General features: G+C 38.9%; 1 protein-coding gene across 1 annotated transcript in view; it reads right to left on the bottom strand.

The window, feature by feature from the left end:
• Positions 1 to 23,844, bottom strand: part of ubxn4 (UBX domain protein 4) — a 47,840-nt gene that overhangs the window by 4,081 nt on the left and 19,915 nt on the right. The window contains exons 5-12 of the mRNA XM_059970230.1: positions 22,689 to 22,857; positions 19,658 to 19,781; positions 19,304 to 19,358; positions 17,946 to 18,110; positions 11,818 to 11,945; positions 5,625 to 5,727; positions 4,574 to 4,705; positions 3,079 to 3,293 (exon numbers count right to left, since the gene is read on the bottom strand). Coding sequence (XP_059826213.1) covers positions 3,079 to 3,293; positions 4,574 to 4,705; positions 5,625 to 5,727; positions 11,818 to 11,945; positions 17,946 to 18,110; positions 19,304 to 19,358; positions 19,658 to 19,781; positions 22,689 to 22,857 — 1,091 coding nt within the window. The remainder of the gene's footprint in view (positions 1 to 3,078; positions 3,294 to 4,573; positions 4,706 to 5,624; positions 5,728 to 11,817; positions 11,946 to 17,945; positions 18,111 to 19,303; positions 19,359 to 19,657; positions 19,782 to 22,688; positions 22,858 to 23,844) is intronic.

The following is a 23,844-nucleotide window of genomic DNA, read 5'->3' as shown; positions in this document are numbered from 1 at the left end:
AACACTATGACCATCCTGCATTAAAATAGACTGCTTTTCAAATTCTAATTGTGTCCTTTCTTGTAAAAAGTGTTTCTGATTTATGTTTTCTTGTGAATGCTAATATAACATTATGCATTTGGGCTACAAATTTGTTATACTGAACTGTGATACTACTTTTTCATTTTCACCTGTGCATACATGCACTTATGCATATGACAATAACCTTGGATTTGACTTTGTACCATGGGGTAAAGATTTCAGGATTAAACCCAGCAACAGAGGAACAAATGATATCAGGTAACTCGGGGTTTGTGCAAGTGGTGCAAGCACTTACTCCTATTTTTCTCTGTGGTAGAGGTTGTATGTGAGGAAGGTGCTAAATGTATTCTTGGCAAGTACTCTGCAGTGCATTTTGAGAATTGTAAACACTGCAAGCAAACAACAAGGGTGGTAGAAAAAGTGAATGCACAGTGTGGGGCACTGGGTGCTAATCAAGGAAGTAGTTTGACCTAGATCTTGTCTGCCATCAAGCGGGCAAGTGTAAAGTATTCCATTACACATTTGACTTGTGTCTTATGCATACTGATAAAGCTTTGGGAAGCAAGGCCAGAAGTAACTCACTATAGTCTCTGACTTAATCATACAGACTCTTTTTACCCAGAAGACCAATGTAACAGAACAGAATGATCTGGGCAGGAATTTGTAAGCACACTAACATTAAAGGGAGGACCTCAACTTGAAGTAGTTGAAGGATTTTTTTTCTTGAAGGATGCTAAGACTGCAAGTTGTCTCGTTTAACCTTTGACCGTGACTTTAAAGAGAGATGGAATTGGTGATTAGGAATAGAGTCTGTGGCAAACCTTCAAAAAAAAAGGCCTTGTACTGCCAGACATTTAATTCGACAAAATATTGTTCATACAATGTCAGATACCCATTAAGCAGAATGAACAAATCAAGAAGGCAGAGGGATTGAGAAGCAATTAGCTACACCTGGCTCAAGTCAGCATAAATGTGGGAAGTAGTGCAGTGGTTCTGGATATTGCTGTGTGAATTCAGTATCAACATCAAGAGAAGAAGACACTGCAGTTGATTTTCTAGGCAATACCAGAAGACACAGAAGTAGAATTAGGCCATTCAGCCCATCAAGTCTGATCCACCACTCCATCACAGCTGATTTATTATCCCTCTCAACCCTAATCTCCTGCCTTTGACGCCCTGCCTATCAACAACCTTTCTGTCTCTGCTTTAAATATAGCCAATGACTTGGCCTCCATAGCCATTTGTGGCAATAAATTCCATAGATTCGCTACTCTCCAGCTAAATAAATTCCTCCTTATTTCTGCCCTCTGATCCTAGACTCCCCCACTATAGGAACCATACTCTCCATGTCTGCTCTATCACAGCCTTTTAATAGTCGATAGAAGAATGAGGGGGTTTCTCATTCAAACCTAAACACTAGTGATTATAGGCTCAGAGCCATCAAATGCTTCTCATACATTAACCATTTCACTCCCAGAATCATTCTCATGAACCTCCTCTGGACCCTCTCCAATGTTAGAACATCTTTTCTTAGATGGGGGGGGGGGGGCCAACACTGCCCACAATACTCCAGGTAAGATCTGACCAATGATTTACAAAGCCTCAGCATTACATCAATGCTTTTATATTCTGGTCCTCTTGAAATGAATGCTAACATTGCACATGTCTTCCTTACTACCAACTCAACATGCAAGTTAACCCCAAGGAATCCTGCATGAGGACTTCCAACATCCCTTTAGACCTCGGAGTTTTGAAAATTTCTCCTCGTTTGGAAAATTGTCTACTCTCTTGCTTCTTCTACCAAAGTGCATGACCATACACTGTATGTTCTCCCCATGACTGCATGTGTTTCCTCCAGTTTCCTCCCACATTCCGCAGCTGGTAGGTTAACTGGTCATTGTGAGCTGTCCTGCGACGAGGCTAAGGTTATATCAGGGGTTGATGGGCAGTCTGACTTGAAGGGCCAGGAGGGCCCATTTCCCACTATATGTCAATAAATAAATAAAAAAGACTCCATCTGTCACTTCTTTGCCCATTCTTCCACTCTGTCCAAGGACTTCCTCCTTCCTCAACACTACATGCCCCTTTAACTATCTTCATCTCATCTGCAGATTTGGCTACAAAGTCATCAATTCCAGCATACAAATCATTGATATATTACATGAAAGGAAACGGTCCCAACACTGACCCCTGCATAACACCACTAGTCACCAGCAGCCAGTTAGAAAAGTCTCCTTTTATTCCCATTCTTTGTCTCCTGCCAACCAATTTTCTGTCCATGCTCAACCCTTTCCTGTAATACCGATTCTTATCTTGTTCAGCAGCCTCATGTGCGGCACATTGTCAAAGGCCTTCTGAAAATCTAAGTACACACCTAATGACTCTGCCTATTCTGCTTGTGATTTCCTCAAAGAATTGCAAAAGAATTGTCATGCTGACTTTGGCCTATTTTATCATGTGCCTCTAAGAACCCCGAAACTTCCTCCTTAATAAAGGACTCCAATATCTTCCTAATGACTGAAGTCAGGCTAAACTGGCTTATTTTCCAAACTTCCATAAAATTACAAATGCCTTTCCATTCTTGACACTTTGGAATGGATGCATACGAGGGTTGTCCACAATCAATTGACAATACAGGAGGGGCAAAGGAAAAGAGTAGCAGAATATTTTATTGTGGCTTTGATACACACTATTTCAATCATGCGTAGATAAAGTTTAAACATGAGTTTTCTGCCTTCAGGACAGAAAGAAGAAAAAAAATCAGAAGACTAAAACAGGATACAATCTTTGGAAAAGTTTAAGGGATAGGACGACAAAAGGGAACAAACATAAGAGCTGATCAACTGATCTTACTAAAGAAATCCATGATCTCAAGTTTTGCTGGAGCAGTTGGATTGAAGAAGTTGGGATAAAACTAACTTCTAAAATGTACATGTATCATAAATCAAAAACTGATAATATTTTCAAAAATACTCTGCTATTTTAACAAAATAAGTTGGAACATAAATTTAAGATAAATGTTACATTTCTTTCATGGGAAAGTTCATGCTGTGCTACCTGTCTGTATCTGATACAACAGATGGTGTTGTTCTAGGCGTTTCTGGTTGAGCTGGACTGGCAGTTCCTCCAGATGATCTTTGTGTAGAATCACCAACAAATAGATAATTGTTGAGAAATCTCCAAATAGCAGTAACAGGATAAAATAATGTACTCAAGAAAGTCCACAGTCCTCCTTCAGAGGATGGTACCATTGATGATGTAGACCTTCCTCCCTATAAAAGATAAATACATTAGTTTATATCTCCATTTCGTGGTGTAGGGTGTGATTAAGATTTTTACATAGTGTGCTGTCTCTACATTGTATATTTTGTACAATATTGTCTTACATTCATTCCAAGAAAGCAATACCCACCTTGATACCCTGTAAATAATTTTAGAGACCTAAATTCAGTTCCTACTGTGAACATTGTTAACTCCCTGATGCAATTAAATGTTATTTTGTAGGTTTTACTTATTATACTTTCACTAAGATTATTTTTGAATAAAATTGTGAACGATTTCCTATCCAATTAGATAGATTTCAGTCCATGTCCTGAACATCGCTTAGCATTCATCGTCCTTTAACTTTGTCCTTAAAGTACTACATTTAAGAGTAATGCCCTGGTTAAGATTTTTACTGCTAATACTGTCGGGTATTTCATTTAGTAGCTTTCTGTAGAAGCACTGTGCCTTGCTGATAGCATGTTTGGGTTTTGGGTAAAGGTAAGGGGCTGTGATGCTCAACTTAGGAATGTTGTGTCAGCCAATCAGGATGGTAGAATTGGGAAAAGGTTCTAAAGAAAGGGAGCAGAGATAGACTTGTGAAAAAACAGTGTGGTTCACGAGATGACAGGAGGGAAGATGGGTGTGGGAAGGAGCTTCCCCATTGAACAAGGTGCTTCGTGCAGATGAATGGCTCCAAGGAGGAAGGGCCAATGCTCCAGAGACACGCGATTGCAAGAATTGCTTCATGAGTTGAAGGAGTCCAAAACAGGAAGTTCTACCGATGATTGGTGATGAGAATTCAGCATGCAAGTTAAAAACAACTCTACTGAGCTCCAACTTTGTGTGTACATTTGGACTGGGTTAACCATTAAGGGCTCTTTTATTTTTCCCCTTTTTCTTTTTCCTACTGTTTGATAAAGCTGAAATTTGTAAATATTCTCTTTATAATTTTATGTGGCATACCATCTATTACTTCTTGCTGACCAGCAATTGCGTATGGGTAGTATTTACACAGCATTAGCTCAAAAAGAGATTTCTTTAATCAGAACATCATGACATTCCTGTTTGGCTGAACACCAAATCATATCAACCCTGGACATATATCGTTTATGAAAGGTGGCCTTGTCACCGCCGAGTCCTGTGGCTATTAATGAGCTGGAAACAAACCAAGTTTCCATACGAGCCCGGGGGTGGGTTTCATTGGAAACAGAAACAGAAACACCCTGCATGGAGAAAGTGAGACGGTGGGGGGGGGGGGGGGGGTAGAAAAAGATGTTCATGTACATACAGGGATTAGGATGATTGAGGCATTTGGAACCAACTCCAGCTCAGTCAATGTTTTCTTATAATCGTCCTTTGTAAATTGTTTTCTTGGAAATGTTATTGCCAATTCAAAGTTTCCGTATTTACCACCAACTCGCTGCAAAAAAAAAACAAAGTATTTAAATCAGCCATACAGAATTTTGCATAATGTCTCATTCCTGAAGAGCTAGGTAACTACTTCTCTAGGCTAGTGATAACAGCAATAAAAGTGTTTCTTTGCCCGATCCACTATATATACCATACACATTTTAAACTAATTAAAGACAGAGACATGGCAATAGAACAAAGGTATTAGTATTTTTCAAAAGTAGAAGCATAGTGGTTTATCAGGTACACTTTTAATAAATTCAGGTTTCAAGATTAGATTGACTTAGCTCCGTTTGTCATATGTATATTGAAAAGCTTACAGTGAAACGCATTGTTTTGCATCAACAACCACAGTCCGAGGATGTTCTGGAGGCAGCCCACAACTGTTGCCATGCTTCTGGAGCCAACGTAGCAAGCTGACAATGAACTAGCACAAATCTGTACATCATTGGAATGTAGGAGGAAACCCACACAGTCATGGGAGAACAGTTAAACTCCTTATAGACAACAGTGGGAAATATACTCCAATTTTCCCATTTCAGGCACTGTATTGTTATGCTGATTGTTATATCACAATGCCATCCTTTAAAATGCTTTTCTTTAAAATAAACTCTTCAAAATCAAGACAGTTCATTGATATTTTGAACTGATTATTCTAGGCCAAACTATCATTACTTCTTTGATTAACTTCATGAAAAATTGTACTTCGAAGAACCTACAGGATCAAGTTTTAGATTTTGAGGTCCAAGGGAGAAACCATCGATAAAACTAAATATATAAATAATAAACGTCTTCAGATGAATCTGGGGAGACTGACAAATTGAAACTAGGATAGCTGCTTTACTCAACATGTTCCAGTACATTTGGAAGGGTATACGAGTACAGCTTCAAACAATGACTGTAATTCAGAAGATCTATTATCCTCTTACCGATTCAGCAAACTCCCTCGCTTCTTCTAAACTGGCATCTGGTGAGAATTGGTTTGTAAAGGAAGATCCATCAGGGAGTCGAAACTGAATTCGGCACACTTTACTACAAGAACAAAGGTAACATTTGGAACAATGAGTAACTATAGATATTTTTAATCCAAATACAGTCACAGTGATTGTAAAAATGCAATAATAATGATATTAGGACATTTAATCTGGCTTTAAATATTTTATAAAAGGTCAAATCTTTAAAGTTAAATTAATTTAGCAACCGATTTGATATCCACAAAGAAAATCAGATACAAAGGATGGAGAACATTTAGTGTTACACGCGAAACAAATTTCATTTGGTAATTAATGAGCATGCATCAAATGCCTTTAAATCATTTCTGTGACATTTTTTCAACCCTTACAACCTCTTAAATGCTTTAAGAAAGATCAGAAGCTGCTAAAAATCAAAAACTAATTTTCTTCTCTTTGGGTCCCATATCAGAAAGTCAGACTGAGTATTGCTGGGCACACTCCCCAACCATCCAAGCCCCTCCACTATCTATAAAGTTACGCACATTAGAAATGTGGCAGAATACTGTCTGCGATGACTGCTGCACCATCAATACTCTTAACAGTCAAGACAGGTTATAACACAACAATTCAGCAGCACTTCCCTTTCAGGTTAAATGCATCTGTTATGCATTATAGGAATTAGCTAATGTTTCTTTAAAACCAACTCCTACTTTTGCAGTTTCCCTTACTTGAAAGGATAAGGACAGCAGACATGTGGAATCATGGAGATGCCCTTCAGGTCATGCTCACCTGAAATACATCCTCTTCATGTCTGCTGAGATAAAGCCCTGGAACACTACACAACAGCACTGCATTACCTTTCTCGGGTGGACTTCCACTCCCCTTTCAAACCCACCGGTCTTTTTAAACTGAGAGTGGGGTGGGGGGTGGGTGGGGGAAGGATCGTGTTCTCCAGCTTTAACTTTAAAGTCAAGGGGAGTGTGTGCAAGACAAGAAATGGCTGATTGCGTCTCTACTGAAGACATGCCTTATGCACACAAACCGCAGGGAGGTAAATCATCATCTTCTCAAAAGCAACTAAGAATGGGTAACGAAAGTCTGTCTTGCTATCAACTCCAGTATATAAACAAGTTCAAATATCTAACAAAAATCATTATAAAACAATTTTAAAACAAATCACTCACACATATAAATATTGCTTTTCTGTACTGAGCCAATAAATTGAATATTTTGCTTTAAAATCTCATTTGTTGCCATTGTACAAGGTATGTGTGTTCTTCTTGTGCTTAACAGTTTCTTATATACTGTTTTAGCATCCCACCTAGTTCTGACCCGTAGAATTGAAAATATTTTATCATCTATCATTTTCTGATGATCAGATGGGATTTATTAAAAATCAATATTCCCACTTGAATATTCGACATTTATTAAACGTTATTTATTCCCCTTCTAAGGGGGTATCGGAATGTGTGATTTCTTTGGACACTGAGAAAGCTTTTGATCGGGTTGAATGGAATCATTTATTTCAAACTTCAGAAAAATTTAATTTTGGGCCCGATTTTATTCAATGGATTAAATTATTGTATCTATCTCCTGCCAGGGTCCTTACTAATTTTCAGTATTCCAAACCTTTTAAACTTCAACGTGGAACTAGACAAGGTTGTCCCCTGAGCCCTTTGCTCTTTGATTTGGCCTTAGAACCCTTAGCTACTGCTTTCCAAGAATCTAATGATATTACTGGTATTCTAAGAAGGGACTGTTCATAAAGTTTCGCTTTTTGCTGATGACTTATAGCTTTTTACTTCTAATGTCGAGACTTCACTACCTCCTGTGCTTTCTCTATTTTCTTGTTTTAGCCAGATTTCAGGATACAAACTGAATTTACATAAGAGTGAACTTTATCCTCCGAATAATTTGTCATCAATTAATACCAACCTTCCTTCTAAAATTGTAAAAAATCAATTTACCTATTTGGGTGTAACAATTACCAAGAATTATAAACATCTATTTAATGAAAATTTTCTTACCTTATTGAATTTTGTAAAAAGGACACTATTAAACTGGTCACTTTTTTCGTTACCCTTGATTGGCCGAATCAACTCTATTAAAATGAACACTTTACCTAAATTTATACACCTTTTTCAGGCATTACAGGCAGTCCTTGGGTTACGTACGAGTTCCGTTCCTGAGTCCATCTTTAAGTCGGATTTATACGCAAGTCGGAACAAGTACAGCTGGTATTTAGCGTCAGTTCGTCAAACATTTGTCTTAGTACATAGTATATATTTTACCTTTCTATGCATATAAAACACTTAGGAAACGTATGTATTCCAATAATTAAACCACTGCGTTGTTTAGTAACAATTGTAGCTTTCATCGGGGTAGGGCATTTCACATGCTCCATTATTCTCATTTTATCCGTTATCCTTTAAAATTGTTCCGATCGTTGACCAACTGTAGCCTAACACTTTTCCAATGATGGATGGCGTTTCACCTTTTTCCAAATGCTTTATTATTTCCACTTTATTTTCAATTGCGATCGCTTCCCGTCAATGGAACAGAAACACGGCAGGCAGCGAGTCCCGAGCTCTGCTGGGTCTTCAGGACTACCACACTGAGACAGGCTAAATGGGACAAGTGGGGGATGTGCTGGGTTTGGGTATTTGATCCTCCACAATATTCTGTGTGGGAATTTAAACTGGAGGTGGCAGTGTTTTTTTATGATATGAGGTTAAGTTGCGAGCTTGATATCAATCCGGCACGGGAGCAGTCTGTCACTAGATCGAACCTCCATTCTCAAACCCAGCACTGATCTCACCGGCCAACCAGAACTGTGGGGGCGGGGGGGGGGGGGGGGGGGTCATGGTGAATCTTACTAAGAAAAATTTAAGCCAAATACTAAGTTAAACACTCACACCGTCAACGGCAATGACTTAAAATGGTGTATGGTGTCATGATCCGACTTAAAATGGCGGATGGAGTCGTGAACCAACTTAAAAAGATGGACGGTGTTCTCCTTCCTCGGTTCATAAGTACAAGTTGTCCGTAAGTTGGACATTCGTAAGTCAGGGACTACCTGTATCTGTTTTTATTCATAAATCCTTTTTTTGATTCTCTCGATTCTATTGTATCTTCTTATATATGGAAAAACAAACATTCTCGACTAAATAAAGTTCATCTTCAAAAATCTAAGAAGAATGGAGGTTTAGCTTTACCAGATTTTAGGTTTTATTATTGGGCAGTCAATATACAAAATCTTACATTTTGGACATACTATATTAACCGTGAGGACCGTCCGATATGGGTTTCTTTAGAAGCTAACTCTGTTAATAAATTTTCCATTATTTCTCTTCTCAGATCCTCAATCCCTTTATTTTTTTTAGTAAACTAACTGAAAATTTGGTAGTTAAACATACTTTGAGGATCTGGGTACAATTTAGGAAATTCTTTGGTCTATTGAGATTTTCTTTGTCTAGTCCCATTTGTTTTAACTTTTTTTTTTAAAACCTTCAATGACCGATTCAGTTTTTAAAGAATGAGATAGATTGGTTATTAAATGTTTCCAGGATTTATTTGTTGGAGGAAGTCTTGTTTCATTTAAGCAAATGTCAGCTAAATATAGTTTACCCAAAACTCATTTTTTTCGTTATTTACATATTAGAGACTTTCTGCGTTCTCAATTATATACATTTCCTATAAGTTCCGGTAAGGACTTATTAGATGTAATTTTTAATTTTTAATTTGAAATCTTTTTATAATGGTTCAATATCCAATATTTATGGTATGTTGCTAGGAATGAGAAATGTTCCTATAGATAAAATTTACAGACTTCAATTTCTGAGGAACCATGGAATTAAATTTTTTAATTGGTTAACACTTTGTTATGTGCCCGTCATTCCCTTTTACAATTTAAAGTGGTTCATAGGGCTCACATGTCTAAAGATAAGCTAACTCGTTTTTATTCGGATATATCCCCTTTCTGTGATAGATGTAATAATGGACAAGCTTCATTAATTTACATGTTTTGGACATGTCCAAGCCTTGAAAGATACTGGAAGGAAGTATTCCAAACTTCTCCGGTACTTTTCAAGGCAAATTTTAAGCCTAACCATTTGACTGCATTATTTGGTATTGTTGGAGGAAAAGACTTTATTTTGGAGACACCTGATTTGCACTTTTTGGGTTTTACTTCCCTTATAGCTAGAAGGGTGCTCTTGCTTAAATGGAAGGATGCTGTTCCACCTACTCATGCTCAGTGGCTACAGGATGTTATGTCATGCTTAAATTTAGAGAAGTTTTGGTGTTCAGTTTTTAAATCTAGCCAAGACTTTTATACATTGTGGGGAGCATTTCTGAGTTATTTTCAAAACCTTTGATTTGTTGTATAAGTACAGATGGTGGCTAATAATATATTTTACTATATGATTAAGGGTTCCCCCCCTTTTTTTTGCTTTTCCTAACAGCTCTGACTTTGGTAGTGGGTTTAGATTTTTTCTGTATAACAAAATTATTATATTTCAATATTATGATTTAATTACATTTTTATGAATACAGGGTTTTGTGATTGTAACTGTATTTTTAATACAATGTATTTGGTACTATTTTATTTTTTTCTTTTGACTTATATATCTTCCTGTACTCTGTATTCCTTTATGCAGAAACTAATAAAAATATTGAAAGAGGTCTCTCCCACCTGTTACGAAGGATGAACAACTCTGATGGGCAGAAGGGTGCAGAGTTGCCTATGTCCCCTCCCCTGGGAGAATTACAAACCGTTACTGTTGCTAGGCTGCTAATGAGAGAGAAAGAGATGGAACAAAAACATACTGGGACTGGAACATTTGCTTCAGATAAGGGAGAGATAACATAGGGAGAAAGAGACTTGTTGTTCCACACTCCTGAAAGACTTATGGCTTCAGAGAAGGATTGTTTACTTGGTACCATTCTGTTCATTAAAATTCCTCAGTGGACAGCCTGAGTGGGCTGGTTTGATGGACTAAGCCATTCAAAACTGATTGACACCTGAGACCCCGTGAGTAGGGATAAAAGTGAGGTCTGGGGAGACACCCCTCAGACACACCAGGAGACGCACCAAGAGACACACTAGTGAGCACTACTTAAGTGTTGGAACCCACGAGAAAGTGTGGGGCATCGGAGACCGAACGAGGGATCGGTCAATTTTAACTCACAGTGTTTATAGCAAGGCCGGTGGGGGCTTGTGTGTGTGTCCACCCTTGCTTGGGTGACTAGTCCATTATAGAAGAACGGTCTAGCTAAAGGTGAGAGGGGTCATACCTGAATGGCCACAACAACACATCGACAGATCAAGAATGTAAAGGAAGGTTTGACTGGCTGTCACTGTTTGCTCTCTCTCTCTCCAACAATTACAACACATCGACCAACAACTACCTCAGCCTGTATGAACTGAACTTTATATTCACATATGACAATTTATTATCCCCTAAACATCGATAGAGCTTGTTTATTATAGCTATTATACCCACACTTTTAGGTTTAGTATTGCTAATGTGTATTATCTGTATATTTGCATTGTATGTATATTTGTATATTTTACTAATAAACACTATTTTGAAAATAGTACCAGACTCCAACAGATACTTCTGTCTTTGCTGGTAAGACACCCAGTTACGGGGTACGTAACACACCATACATACTCTGTATGCAATTATGTTGAATAAATGGGAATGTAATTATGATTAACATCTTCTCTACTTTACCATGAAAGTCTAACCTTCCTTCCCTTTCTATTTTTCTGATGACATCTGTAGCTTCAAACTGATCCTTTCTAAGCGTGAGAAAGTTAATAGTATGATGCATGGCATCTGAAGTTGAATGCAAGAACCGCACAGCACTTGTGATTTGAAGAGAGAGTTTCTCAGGGTGATGAAGAAAATAAGAGGAGGAGGAGGGAAGGAGTGAATAAGCAACCATTTAAGAAGAAAGTTTCTTAGAGAAAGCATTCCGAATTATTTCCCGAATGAGTAAGATGGAAAATGTTCTCATATGTTACACGAATGGAAAGTCAAAATCAAATGTGCAATATTAAAAACAAGTTGGGTGCAAATCAGATTCAGAAACATGTGGTATAATCTCTTAATGAAATTAAGAAGCAATGAGACTGAAGATAATTATTTTTGAAATGATGTACCTTCTTTCAATATTAAGAGCTTTTCTCCTGGCTTCTTCTGCAGCCTGCCTTTCCAGCTCAGCTGCTCTCTTTGCAGCTTCAGCTTCTTCCTTCGTTTTTGCATAGCGTGCAGCTCTCTCTGCACGATCCTAGGAAGGAATAGATTAAAAATTTTAAATTATAAAGGTTAAATTGAACACAATTCTATATCTTATGTCAATGGGAAGCCAGCATTTGAGCATTTAATACCAAGCCGTGGCAGATATCTAGCATTTTGTTTTTAATATTGATTGTAGGTTTCACAGGTTGAGCCAGTATGTAACTGCCCATCCTGAATTACTTTGGATTATCATTGTGGTGGTGGTGGTGGTGGCTGCCTTTTTGAACTGCTGCAAACCTTGAGCCCCAGGGATGAGAAAGCTGATCTGAAGGATTAACTTATTCTTAAAATAATTTAAGTATTCTTCCAATATTTATGATTAAGTTACTTGGCAAAGCACAAAATAAGCACATTTACAAACTTGTTGACTTTAAGATACAGGACCAGTCTCAAGCGACTCCATTAATGATTTGTCTCAATATCATGCCCCCTCACATCAAAAGTCTAAGCCAAGTTCAGTATCACACACACACAACTGTGCGCGTGCACCAGTGCAAATAAACACTTACATACAGCAACCTGACAGGCACATAGCATCAGATGCAGAACATTCACAAGAAAAATCAATTTTGCAAGAAGGAACAGTTTATTTCAGTGCAAAGTAATCAAGATGGTCACAGCATTGCTAAATTCTAGGTGGAACCAGGGCAGACACAATGAGCTGAATGGCCTAATTCCCTTCCAATGTCTTATAGAATTTAATGCAGACAAATGTTGCACTTTGGGAGGATAAACCAGGGTAGGACATACACAGAGTGTGATAATACAGGGAGATCTAGCAATACAGATTCATAATTCCTTGAACATGTTGTCACAGAGTCCAGCGAGTATAGACCTAGAGCCATTAAAAGCTCCTCATACTTTAACCCTGTCATTCCTAGGACCCTCTCCAATGCCAGCACATCCTTTTTTAGATAGGATATGAACTGACCAATGGCTTATAAAGCCTCAGCATTACATCCTTGCTTTTTTATGCTAGCCCTCTCAAATTCACTGATAACATTCCATTTGCCTTCCATACCACTGATTTAACCTGCTAGTTAAACTTTGGGAAATCCTGCACAAGTAGATAGGGTTCATGCCCTATTTAAGGATCAGGACACTGCCTTCAGATCGGAGGGCAGGACAACTCCAAAGTCAGTTCTAGCTGCGCTCTCCTGTGCCATCAGGAAGGCAAAGTGTGAGTATGCACAGAAAATTCAGACACTTTTGTAACACCAGCGCATGTAGCAAGGTATACAAACTATAACCAATTAGAAGTATAGCCTGTGTGTCAACGACAGCAACCCCTCCATTCCTGATAAGCTGAATGCATTCCATGCATGATTTGACCAATTGAATGAGGTGACATCAAGGAAAGCTCCCCGTTTCCTGAGGAACAGGCACCTTGCCTGGCTGCAGCTAGCTTGGTCAGGTGCCGAGGGACTGTGTGGCTCAGCTAACAGAACTTGCATCTGTCTGAAAAAGTCCACTGTCCCTGCAGGCTTCAAGGCAGCCACCATCATTCCTGTGCCCAAGAGAGCAACGGTAACTGGTCTGAACGATTACTGCTCAGTGGCAATGACTTCAATCATGAAGTGTTTTGAGCGCCTGGTAATGGATTGTATAAAACCCCACCTTCTAGCTACATTGGACCCTTCTTAGTCTGCCTACTGCTCAAATCGGTCCACTGATGATGCCAGTCTCAGCCCTTTATTGCGTCCTGTCCCACCTAAGAAACTATGCCTTGTACACCAGGATGTTGTTCATTGATTTCAGCTCGGTGTTTAACACAATTATCCCTCAGAGGCTGGTGGGTAAACTATCCTCATCAGAAATCAACACCCCTCTCCATAACTGGATCTTGGACTTCTTGATGGAAAGACCGCAGCCAGTCCGAGTTGGCAGCAACATCTTAAGCTCCAACTTGATTGAGTTAAGTTCCCCCAGGGCTGCGTGCTCAGTCAACTGCTGTTCACGCTGCTGACTCAAGACTGAACTGCTGGATCCAGCTCAAACCACATCATCAGGTTCAGTGACGGTGAAATGAGGCGAGAACAACGATCCAAGTCTCAATGTGGATAAGAGATAACTGTTGGCTTCAGGAAGGCACAGGTTGACCACTCTCCACTGCACATCATTGCCTCTGTCCTGCAAAGTGAAGAACACAGAGTTCCCTGGTGTGCACTTAATGGACAATCTAACCTGGATCCACAGCACCTCCTCACTACTCAGGAAGTCACAGCAATGTCTACACTTTCTGAGGAGATTGAGCACCACTGAGTGTCCTGCCTGGCTACATGATTTCGCGGAATGGAAGCTGCAAGACCCTACAAAGGACAGTAAAACCGATCAAGAGGACCAATAAGGGACGGTCTCCCTATCCCCCTATTGTGACATTTACTGGGAATGTTGCAGACGAAGGGCCTAAAGCATTGTTGAGAAACCCTACCACCTATCCCACAAACAAGGAGGTACAGAAGCATCAGGACTGGGAATGGAGGACTGTGTAACAACTTTGTCACTCGGGCTGTAAGACTAATGAATAGCCTGCATCACCGAGGTCTTGTCACTAGGACCGCGAGCAGTTTACTGTACTGTGATTTACTCCATGCATTTTAAATTATATTTTATTAATTTATTTATAGTCTAATTTTTTGGTTTATGTGCTGTGTGTGTGCGATACATGTGTGGTGCACCATGGTCTGGAGGAACATTGTTTTGTTTGGTTGCATACAAGTGGTCAGATGACATTAAACGCAAGCAGGCTTCTCTACTGTCATTGGGTGAGACTAGAACTATACATCACAGGTTCAGAGTGAAAATTGAATTATTTAAGGGGAACTTCTTCACTCAGAGGGTGGTGCAAGTGTGGAATGAGTGGTCAGCGGAAGTGGTGGATGCGGGTTCAATTTCAGCATTTAAATAAAGTTTGCATATGTGCACAAATGGGAGGAGTAGGAAGTGCTATGGTCCAGGTGCAGCACTTTAATATTGGTAATGTAAAGTGCTGCAAGGTTGTTTCCCTTACTTACTGGAAAGAGGGATGGCAGGGAAGTGAGGACTAGACCTCAAGCCGTGGGCTTGTCTGCTGCAGCAGTCCAGACGAGGAGATACAGATATGCTGTAGCGCAGCGCCCATGGTGTGTTTAGGGCTGACTCCTGCCATCAGTACTGTCATCTAGTGTTCGCTTAGAACCATAGAACATTACAGCACAGAAACAGGCCCTTTGGCCCTTCTTGGCTGTGCCAAACCATTTTTCTGCCTAGTCCCACTGACCTGCACCTGGACCATATCCCTCCATACACCTCTCATCCATGTACCTATCCAAGTTTTTCAAAAGTGAGCCCACATTTACCACTTCATCTGGCAGCTCATTTCACACTCCTACCACTCTGTGTGAAGAAGCCCCCCCCTAATGTTCCTTTTAAACTTTCCCCCTTCACCCTTAACCCAAGTCCTCTGGTTTTTTTCTCCCCTAGCCTTAGTGGGAAAAGCCTGCTTGGATTCACTCTATGTATACCCAGCATAATTTTATATACCTCTATCAAATCTCCCCTCATTCTTCTACGCTCCAGGGAATAAAGTCCTAACCTATTCAACCTTTCTCTGTAACTCAGTTTCTCAAGTCCCAGCAACATCTTTGTAAACCTTCTCTGCAATCCTTCAACCTTATTAATATCCTTCCTGTAATTTGATGACCAAAACTGCACACAATACTCCCAATTCGGCCTCACCATAACATTCCAACTCTCATACTCAATACTTTGATTTATAAAGGTCAATGTACCAAAAAACTCTCTTTACGACCCTACCTACCAGTGACGCCACTTTTAGGGAGTTTTGTATCTGTATTCCCAGATTCCTCTATTCTACTGCACTCCTCAGTGTCCTACCATTTACCTCGTATGTTCTACATTGGCTTGTCCTTCCAAAGTGCAATACCTCACACTCGTCTGTATTATGCTCCATCTGCCATTTTTCAGCCCATTTTTCCAGCTGGTCCAAATCCCTCTGCAAGCTTTGAAAATCTTCCTCGCTGTCTACTACACCTCCAATCTTTGTATCATCAGCAAATTTGCTGATCCATTTTACCACATTATCATCCAGATCATTAATATAGATGACAAATAACAATGCACCAAGCTTGGAGGAGGATAAACTGGATTGTGTGCATGTGTGTACATTCATCTGAGAACTACTTGTTTTTGCTGTTAACACACATTCACAGGAAATGTCGTTCAGGGACTTGGGCTATTTACAAACCCCATTTCCAGAAAAGTTGGGATATTTTCCAAAATGCAATAAAAACAAAAATCTGTGATATGTTAATTCATGTGAACCTTTATTTAACTGACAAAAGTACAAAGAAAAGATTTTCAATAATTTTACTGACCAACTTCTTCATGATGTGCCATACATTTTCAATAGGAGATAGATCTGGACTGGCAGCAGGCCAGTCAAGCACAAGCACTCTGTGTCTACAAAGTCGTGCTGTTGTAGCCCGTGCAGAATGTGGTCTGGCATTGTCCTGCTGAAATAAGCATGGACGTCCCGGGAAGAGATGTCGCCTTGATGGCAACATGTGTCTCTCTAAAATCCTAATATACACCTCAGAGTCAATGGTACCTTCACATACATGCAACTCACCTATACTGTGGGCACTGATGCACCCCCATACCATCACAGATGCTGGTTTTTGCTCCTTTCGCTGATAACAATCAGGATGGTCGTTTTCATCTTTGGCATGGAGAACTCGACGCCCGTTTTTTCTGAAAACTAGCTGAAATGTGGACTCATCTGACCACAGCACACGGTTCCAGTCTTTCAGTCCATCTGAGATGAGCTCGGGCCCAGGGAACTCACCAGCATTTCTGTATAGAGTTGAAGTATGGCTTCCTCCTTGTGTAATACAGTTTCAAGATGCATTTCTGGATGCAGCAACGGACTGTGCTAAGTGACAATGGTTTTCCAAAGTACTCCTGAGCCCAGGTGGCTATAATTGTCACAGTAGCATGACTGTTTCTTAGGCAGTGCCGCCTGAGGGCTCGAAGATCACTTGCATTCAACAGTGGTTTCCGACCATGCCCTTTACGCACTGAGATGTCTCTGAATTCTCTGAATCTTTTCACAATATTATGTACTGTAGATGTTGAAAGACCTAAATTCTCTGCAATCTTGCGTTGAGAAATGTTCCTTTTGAACTAACAATTCTCTCACGAATTTTGGAATAAAGGGGTGAGCCACGACCCATCCTTGCTTGCAAAGACAGAGCCTTTGATGGATGCTACTTTTATACCCAGTCATGATACCTCACCTGCTACCAATTGCTTAATGTGGAGTCTTCCAAACCGGTGTTACTTGAATATTCTGTGCACTTTACAATCTTATTTTAACACTGTCCCAACTTTTGTTGAGTGTGTTGCAGCCATCAAATTCTAAATTTGTGTATATTTACAAAATACAATTAAGTTGGTCAGTAAAACTATTGAAAATCTTTTCTTTGTACATTTGTCAGTTAAATAAAGGTTCACATGAATTAATATATCACAGATTTTTGTTTTTATTGCATTTTGGAAAATATCCCAACTTTTCTGGAAATGGGGTTTGTACATTCTTTGTGCGACTATACGCTTACATGTACTTTGTGATGCATACAACTGTTGGTACTATATTTTGTACCTAGGCCCTGGCAGAACACTGATTTCATGTATGGTAGATTGACAATTAAATTTGAACTTGAGGTGAGGGCAATGTAACCAGGCAGAATAACAGTTTGGCACAGACCAGAAGGGCTAAGGAGCCTATTTCTATGCTGTAGTACTCAATGACTCATTAATTCAGTTATGAGCATGGTCTGAAAACATCATGGGAATGTTCCTGACCAAAGACTTCATCAGTAATTGAACACCTTCCCTCAAATGTCATGTTTCTAGTTTCCCACCCCCAACAAGATTGACATTTCAAAGCTAAGGTATTAAACAAGGCTTATAATCTCAAAACACTTACCAGGGCTATTTGTTGTTTAATTCTTTCTCGTGCTAAACGCTCCTCTTCTTTATTGCGGCTTCTTTCCTCAAGCATTCTCTTCGTTCTGTCTTCCTCTTGCTTTCTCTTGAACTCTGTCATTTCCTTGCCTAATTTTCTTCGTTCAACTTCAACTTTAATTTCATTCTGAAAGAAATTGTGTTTTTGAAATACAAACTGAGGACTAATTCGGTTAATAGTGGAGATTTATTTCAGTATTTTCTCTCAGAGTTGAATAAAGTCCCTTGTTGGAAGGGCCACCTAGCAATGGCTACTCCCATGATTATTGCAATGTAATTTTTCTTTATAAATGCCCCAAAATATAATACTTTCACAAGCTACAAATAGAAAATTCAGCCCTAAGACAGTATTGCAAACAATTAGAATAAAGTACATCTTAATTGCTCTGCAATCATTATCCATCATCTCACAACAGTACTCTCAGAACATCTGATCAATTCTGTTAACTTGCTTGTTATATCATTTATGTTCTATTTAAATTTAGACTGCTTATTAAAGACAAACAGAAGTATACAGTTAAATAAATATAAAACTATCAAATTAGAATGTGTAAAAAAGATGAACATAATCAATTCTTCATGTGAGCTATGTTAAAATTTCTATTATTTATTCTCAATTGTTTCTCTAAAAACAATTTCCGTTGTTTGGTCTCCATGAAGTTGGTTTTAGAATATTTTGCATTGGCCAGTATAAAAGAAAATACTTTAACAAATCTCTCTTAGGATCAACAGGAATAGCTTTGAAAATTTTATTCTAAAGTGACAGTAAATAAACAACAACTTTGCTTCCCTCAGCTATCCAAAGAGAAAAAAAATCACTTTAAGATATGCTGTTGTTTTACCTTCATTATATTGTTTTTGCAGATTGCTTAGTTGCAGTAAAACTATGATACTCTTGCATGCTTAGGGCTCTGATGAAGCTGGGCTGACCAAATTATTCAGTTATTCCCTATGAATAGCCTGCCACATTTTAAAATGATTTTATGTTAGATGCTAATCAGCATTGTAATAAATTTTCCATTGAATTTGCTAAATTTATTGGGAGGTTGGGAAAGGAACATGAAACACAGAATCCCAGCGAACACTGGAAACTCTTCATAATTTGCAGATGATCAGATTTAATGTATTAGATTTGTATTGTCTTAAACTATCAGAAACAGCTGAAACTAGTTTGATTAGAAGTAAACTTTTTCAATTAATAGTAAAGGCTTATAGAATTCTTGTTTAGTGATACTTAATAAACATTACTTAGTCTCCAAATGCAATAAAAATACAAACGTACAAAGACAAAGTTGTAAATAATATATAGTAAAGATTTACCATTGCTTCTTCCCCCTTTTTCTGTTCCCTTCGTTCTTCAAGCTTCTTAGTAAGTCTGGCACCAAATAAAAAGTTAACCTTATTTCTGTGTTTGCTCTGAATCATCACACAGGACATCTTGCAACAAATACAGATGATTGAAAAAATATACACGTAGCTTCAAACCTGAGGGCTCAAATTTCTATGAAATCCTTGAAAACTAAACAGATATTAGTTTCGCATTTTAAAAAGATATCAGGAATGAAAATGTCAATAAATAAAAAGCATTAAATAAATATCCATTAATAAGCAAACTTGAGCATCAGTGAATTGATTTCCCAGTGCAGATATTTAGATAGATGCATTTAGAAATACCTTTCAACTCGAGCGTTAAGGTCCTCCTCCTCCTCCTGAGATTTTGCAGAAACTTCATCATTATTTGAAGTGACTATATTAGAGGGACCAGCATGATCCGAAAGATCTTTATGTACAAGAGATTCTGGAAAGAATGAAATAAATATCTAGCCATATTCAAACAGAAGGATAATGCAAAAGAATCTGCAAAATTTCATTATTTGAATATCATCTTTAATTTTTTCATTTTTCTAGTTGATTTGTCTCTACTTTTTCCTGAAGGCAGTGGTGTAGAGACTGCTGCTTACATGCGTCATACTCCTGGGAGAGCTTTTTGCTACAGGCATCCCTTTGAGCACACTGCTTCAGCAGAAAAGGCCAGCAACACCAAAAGGAGCTTTAATAGTTGGTGAGACCATGTCTCCAGCCTATCAGCTACCAAACCAGTTATGGTTTGCGACCATCTTAGATAGTCAACAATCATTCCATACAATTTTTCTTACCCTTCAAACAAATTATCTAATCTGGTTGTATTATTCTTCCTATGGGATTAACTCCCAACCCTACTTCTTGTGAACTCAGCAAAGCTACTCCAAGATAATTCTAAATTGGAGTTACTTCTCAGCTAATCTGATAACAATTATCACACTACCTGCCTCTTGTACTTGTTAACTTTTCTTAAGAATGTAATATTGTATAAAGGGCTCCACACCTCCACAAATTTATGTATTAAACAAGACTTTGATAAATATACTGACTGGCTATTTTGTCAGCCTGGTATGGAAACGCCAAAACCTTTCAATAGAAAATCCTTCAGAAAGCAATGGATACAGCTCAGTTCATCACAGGTAAAGCCCTCCCCACCATTAAGCATATCTACACGGAGAATTGTTGCAGGAATGCAGTGTCCATCATCAGGGACCCTCCCCCCTCACCACCCAAGTTCATGCTCTCTTCTCACTGCTGCCATCCGGAAGGTGGTACAGGAGCCTCAGGACCCACAACAACAGGTTCAGGAACAGTTATGACCCCAAACCATCAGGCTATTGAACCAAATGGGGATAACCACTCAACTCCACTCACCCCATGTTCCTACAACCTATGCACTTACTTTCAAGGATTCTACATCTCATGCTCTTGTTATTTATTTATTTTGTATTTTCGCAGTTTGTTGCTTTTTGCACACTTGTTTCCACCCTGTTGTGTGTGTGTGTGTGTGTGTGTATATATACACACACACATCCTTTGATTTCAAAATTACTTTGCACTTTGATATTTTGTAAAGAAACCCACCCCACTGATACCAACTTCTTTTTCATTCTTTAGCCAGGTACAAGCAATCTGCAAGTTGCATAAGCATGTGGGGACACAAGCAACACACACAAACAATGCAGAACACATCAGGTTTCTTCTCCATTGACCCTGAAGATAGTGACCCACAGGCACCCATGCTTGTCTACTGTAATATGACAGGTGAGGTTTTCCCTTTCTTTAAAGTTTCTAAATTATTCAGTTCAGGATTGCCACCTACAATATGAATGTTAAAAGATTAACCAAATATACACAAAACTGTACTTTCTAGATTCAAAAAAACATACATTCAAATTCTATTTTGCATGGTGTAATGCTATTCCATACAAAAGCAGTCTCTAACTTACCAATTCACAGGAGATTCATTGAAAGGTAATCATTGGTAAAGGTTTGGCATTTATTAGAACAGAGAACAGTATAGCACAGAAACAGGCCCTTTGGCCCACAACATTTTACCGAACCAAATTATCAAATGACCAACTACACTGATTTTTTATGTCTAGTCAACGTCCATATCCTTCCATTCTCCTCACATCCATGTGCTTATCTAAATGTGTCTTAAAAGTTGCTAATATATCTGCTACTACCCCAGGCAGCACATTCTAGACACCCAGCACTCTGCGTGAAAAAAAACTTGCCTCTTGCATTTCCTTTAAGATAAACTCCTCTCACCTCGAATGCATGCCCTCTGGTATTAGGCATTTCAACCCTGGAAAAGGACACTGTCTACTCTATAATCCTGTCTACTCTTATGAGAGTACTGACTACTCTCATAATCCTCTATCAGATCTCTCCTCAGTCTCCGCTGCATTCAGGAAAACAACCCAAGTTTGCCCAATCTCTTGTTATAGCACATGCCCTCTAACCCAGCCAGTATCTCTTTTGCACCCTCTCTGAAGCCTCGACGTTACTCATAGAAACTACCTACATCTCTGAATCCTGGTCAGCTCTTCACAATTTAGTTTCCTGTTGCCCTTGTGATATCAGTAAATTGAGTAGCCATACCTCTGGTGCTCTGAACTTTGAACTAAAGCATCCACCATGCAGCCATCAGCAGCCTCAGTTTTATTCTTACCCGAGAGGCAATATTCACTCAGTCAGTTCCATATACAATATGGAAAAAGGCTACTCCTCCCAATTCATCCATGTCAACCAGTGGAGACCCTTCCGTTTTAACCTTATCACCTAGCACTTGGACTATAACTTAAGTGAATTCAATGTTCGAGATACTTAAATAAGGTCAGTGAGCTGTTCTGTCAAATGGAGAATACCAGCACCTACAACTCTGTGGGTGAGGAAGATCTCCCTCACATCCACTCTGAATCTCTCTGCACTTAGCTTAAAGCGATGCCTTCCAGTTTCATCTATCTCTGATATGGATAAGTTTGCTACAGTCTACTTTATGTATGTTCCTCATGATTTTGTGTACCTTGATGCTGCACTGGAAAGTTGTGCTTTCAAGTGGTATCATGTGATTTGTAAACTTATACTTCAAAGGCAAAAAATGCTTAGAATGAAATTATACATTTAATTCCTGAAAATGACACAGGGTTCTTCAGGCAATTTTTAAAGTATTAATTAATTTAAATTTTAATAAATTTAACCATTTTCTGAAAATACTTAAGAAGCTCACAATCATGCTGATGCTTAAAGATTTGAAATGGTGAAAATTATATTCCCCAGTTAAATGATAAGATTTCGTTCCTCATGCAACAGTCAATAATATTTGTTCTTCCTTTACCTTTTGATCTTTCTTTAAGCTCTTCTGGTGCCATTGTTTCTGTTGTTCTTGTAGTAAGTGTGCTTGGCTCATTAGATTGATCAGCTTCTGGAACCTCGCTTTTTGAAACTTGGCAACCAAAATGGTTTTCCTGGTTGACACCTGCTGCCACATTCTTTTGTCTATGCATCTAATAGTAATTAAAACGTAAGAACATAAGAAAATAGATGCAGGAGTAGACCCTCAAGCTATTCCATCATTACGGTCACACAGCTGTTCTGCTCCAAGCTTCATCTCATCTCCTCTGCCGGTTTCCCACTTCTCCCAATTCCTGATCTTTCAATAATATATTGTTTCTACTCCTTTAAATGTTCTAGTTTCCACAACCCATTGGGATTCCAGAGACCTTCTACTAGAAACTTTAAATGACTCTCCCAAATTGTAATCATTGATGAACTGGACACTGACAACTCACTCGTTCCTCAATCACTCTTGTTTTTATTTGTGCACAAGGAGAACAGCCTGGACTCTGTCACCACACTGTTCTGTATGCTCAGTGACCCGAGTTCAGAAGGGCCGTACAAGAGTTAGGCTTAAAAGGGACACATTCAGCCTGGGTGGCTGCACTATGTCTATCCAAGATGTCTTAGTGAGCTTTAAAAAGCTGTATAAAATGTCTGCTCTGTTTGATAAGCACACATTTTAACCTTTCCTTTGCTGCAATTTACACAAAATCCTGTAACCATATCTTTTTTACTACTGATAGTACCTCAACGTCTTCCTTGCCAAGCCCCCAAGGACTTTATAACAGTCTCTTTGTTTGAAAGAAGATCACTTCGAACTCTTCTAAACTCCAAAGTACAAAGACCCAATTTCTTTAGCCACTCCTGAGGAATGTTCAAATTCAAGTTCTAATTTAACTATAATTCAACCATACGTGAATAAAGTCAAATATGTTCCTCTGGGGCCAAGATGCAAAACATATGACCAACAGCAAACTGCAAATAGCATATAACACATATGGTTTTGATTTCAGAAGAACATTCAGTCACAAAGAAAAAACATATAGCCCAAGTCCCTGAGTAAATGACTACAGATTGTCCTGGTCCAGCTTGTTCTTCCTTTGAGTGAACACTGGAGAGCACCACTGACAGGTGTGGGCAGCACCAACAGGAGG

Source organism: Hypanus sabinus, chromosome 5, assembly GCF_030144855.1.
Source record: "Hypanus sabinus isolate sHypSab1 chromosome 5, sHypSab1.hap1, whole genome shotgun sequence".
Taxonomy (NCBI): Eukaryota; Metazoa; Chordata; class Chondrichthyes; order Myliobatiformes; family Dasyatidae; genus Hypanus; species Hypanus sabinus.
This window is presented reverse-complemented; position numbering and strand designations above follow the sequence as displayed.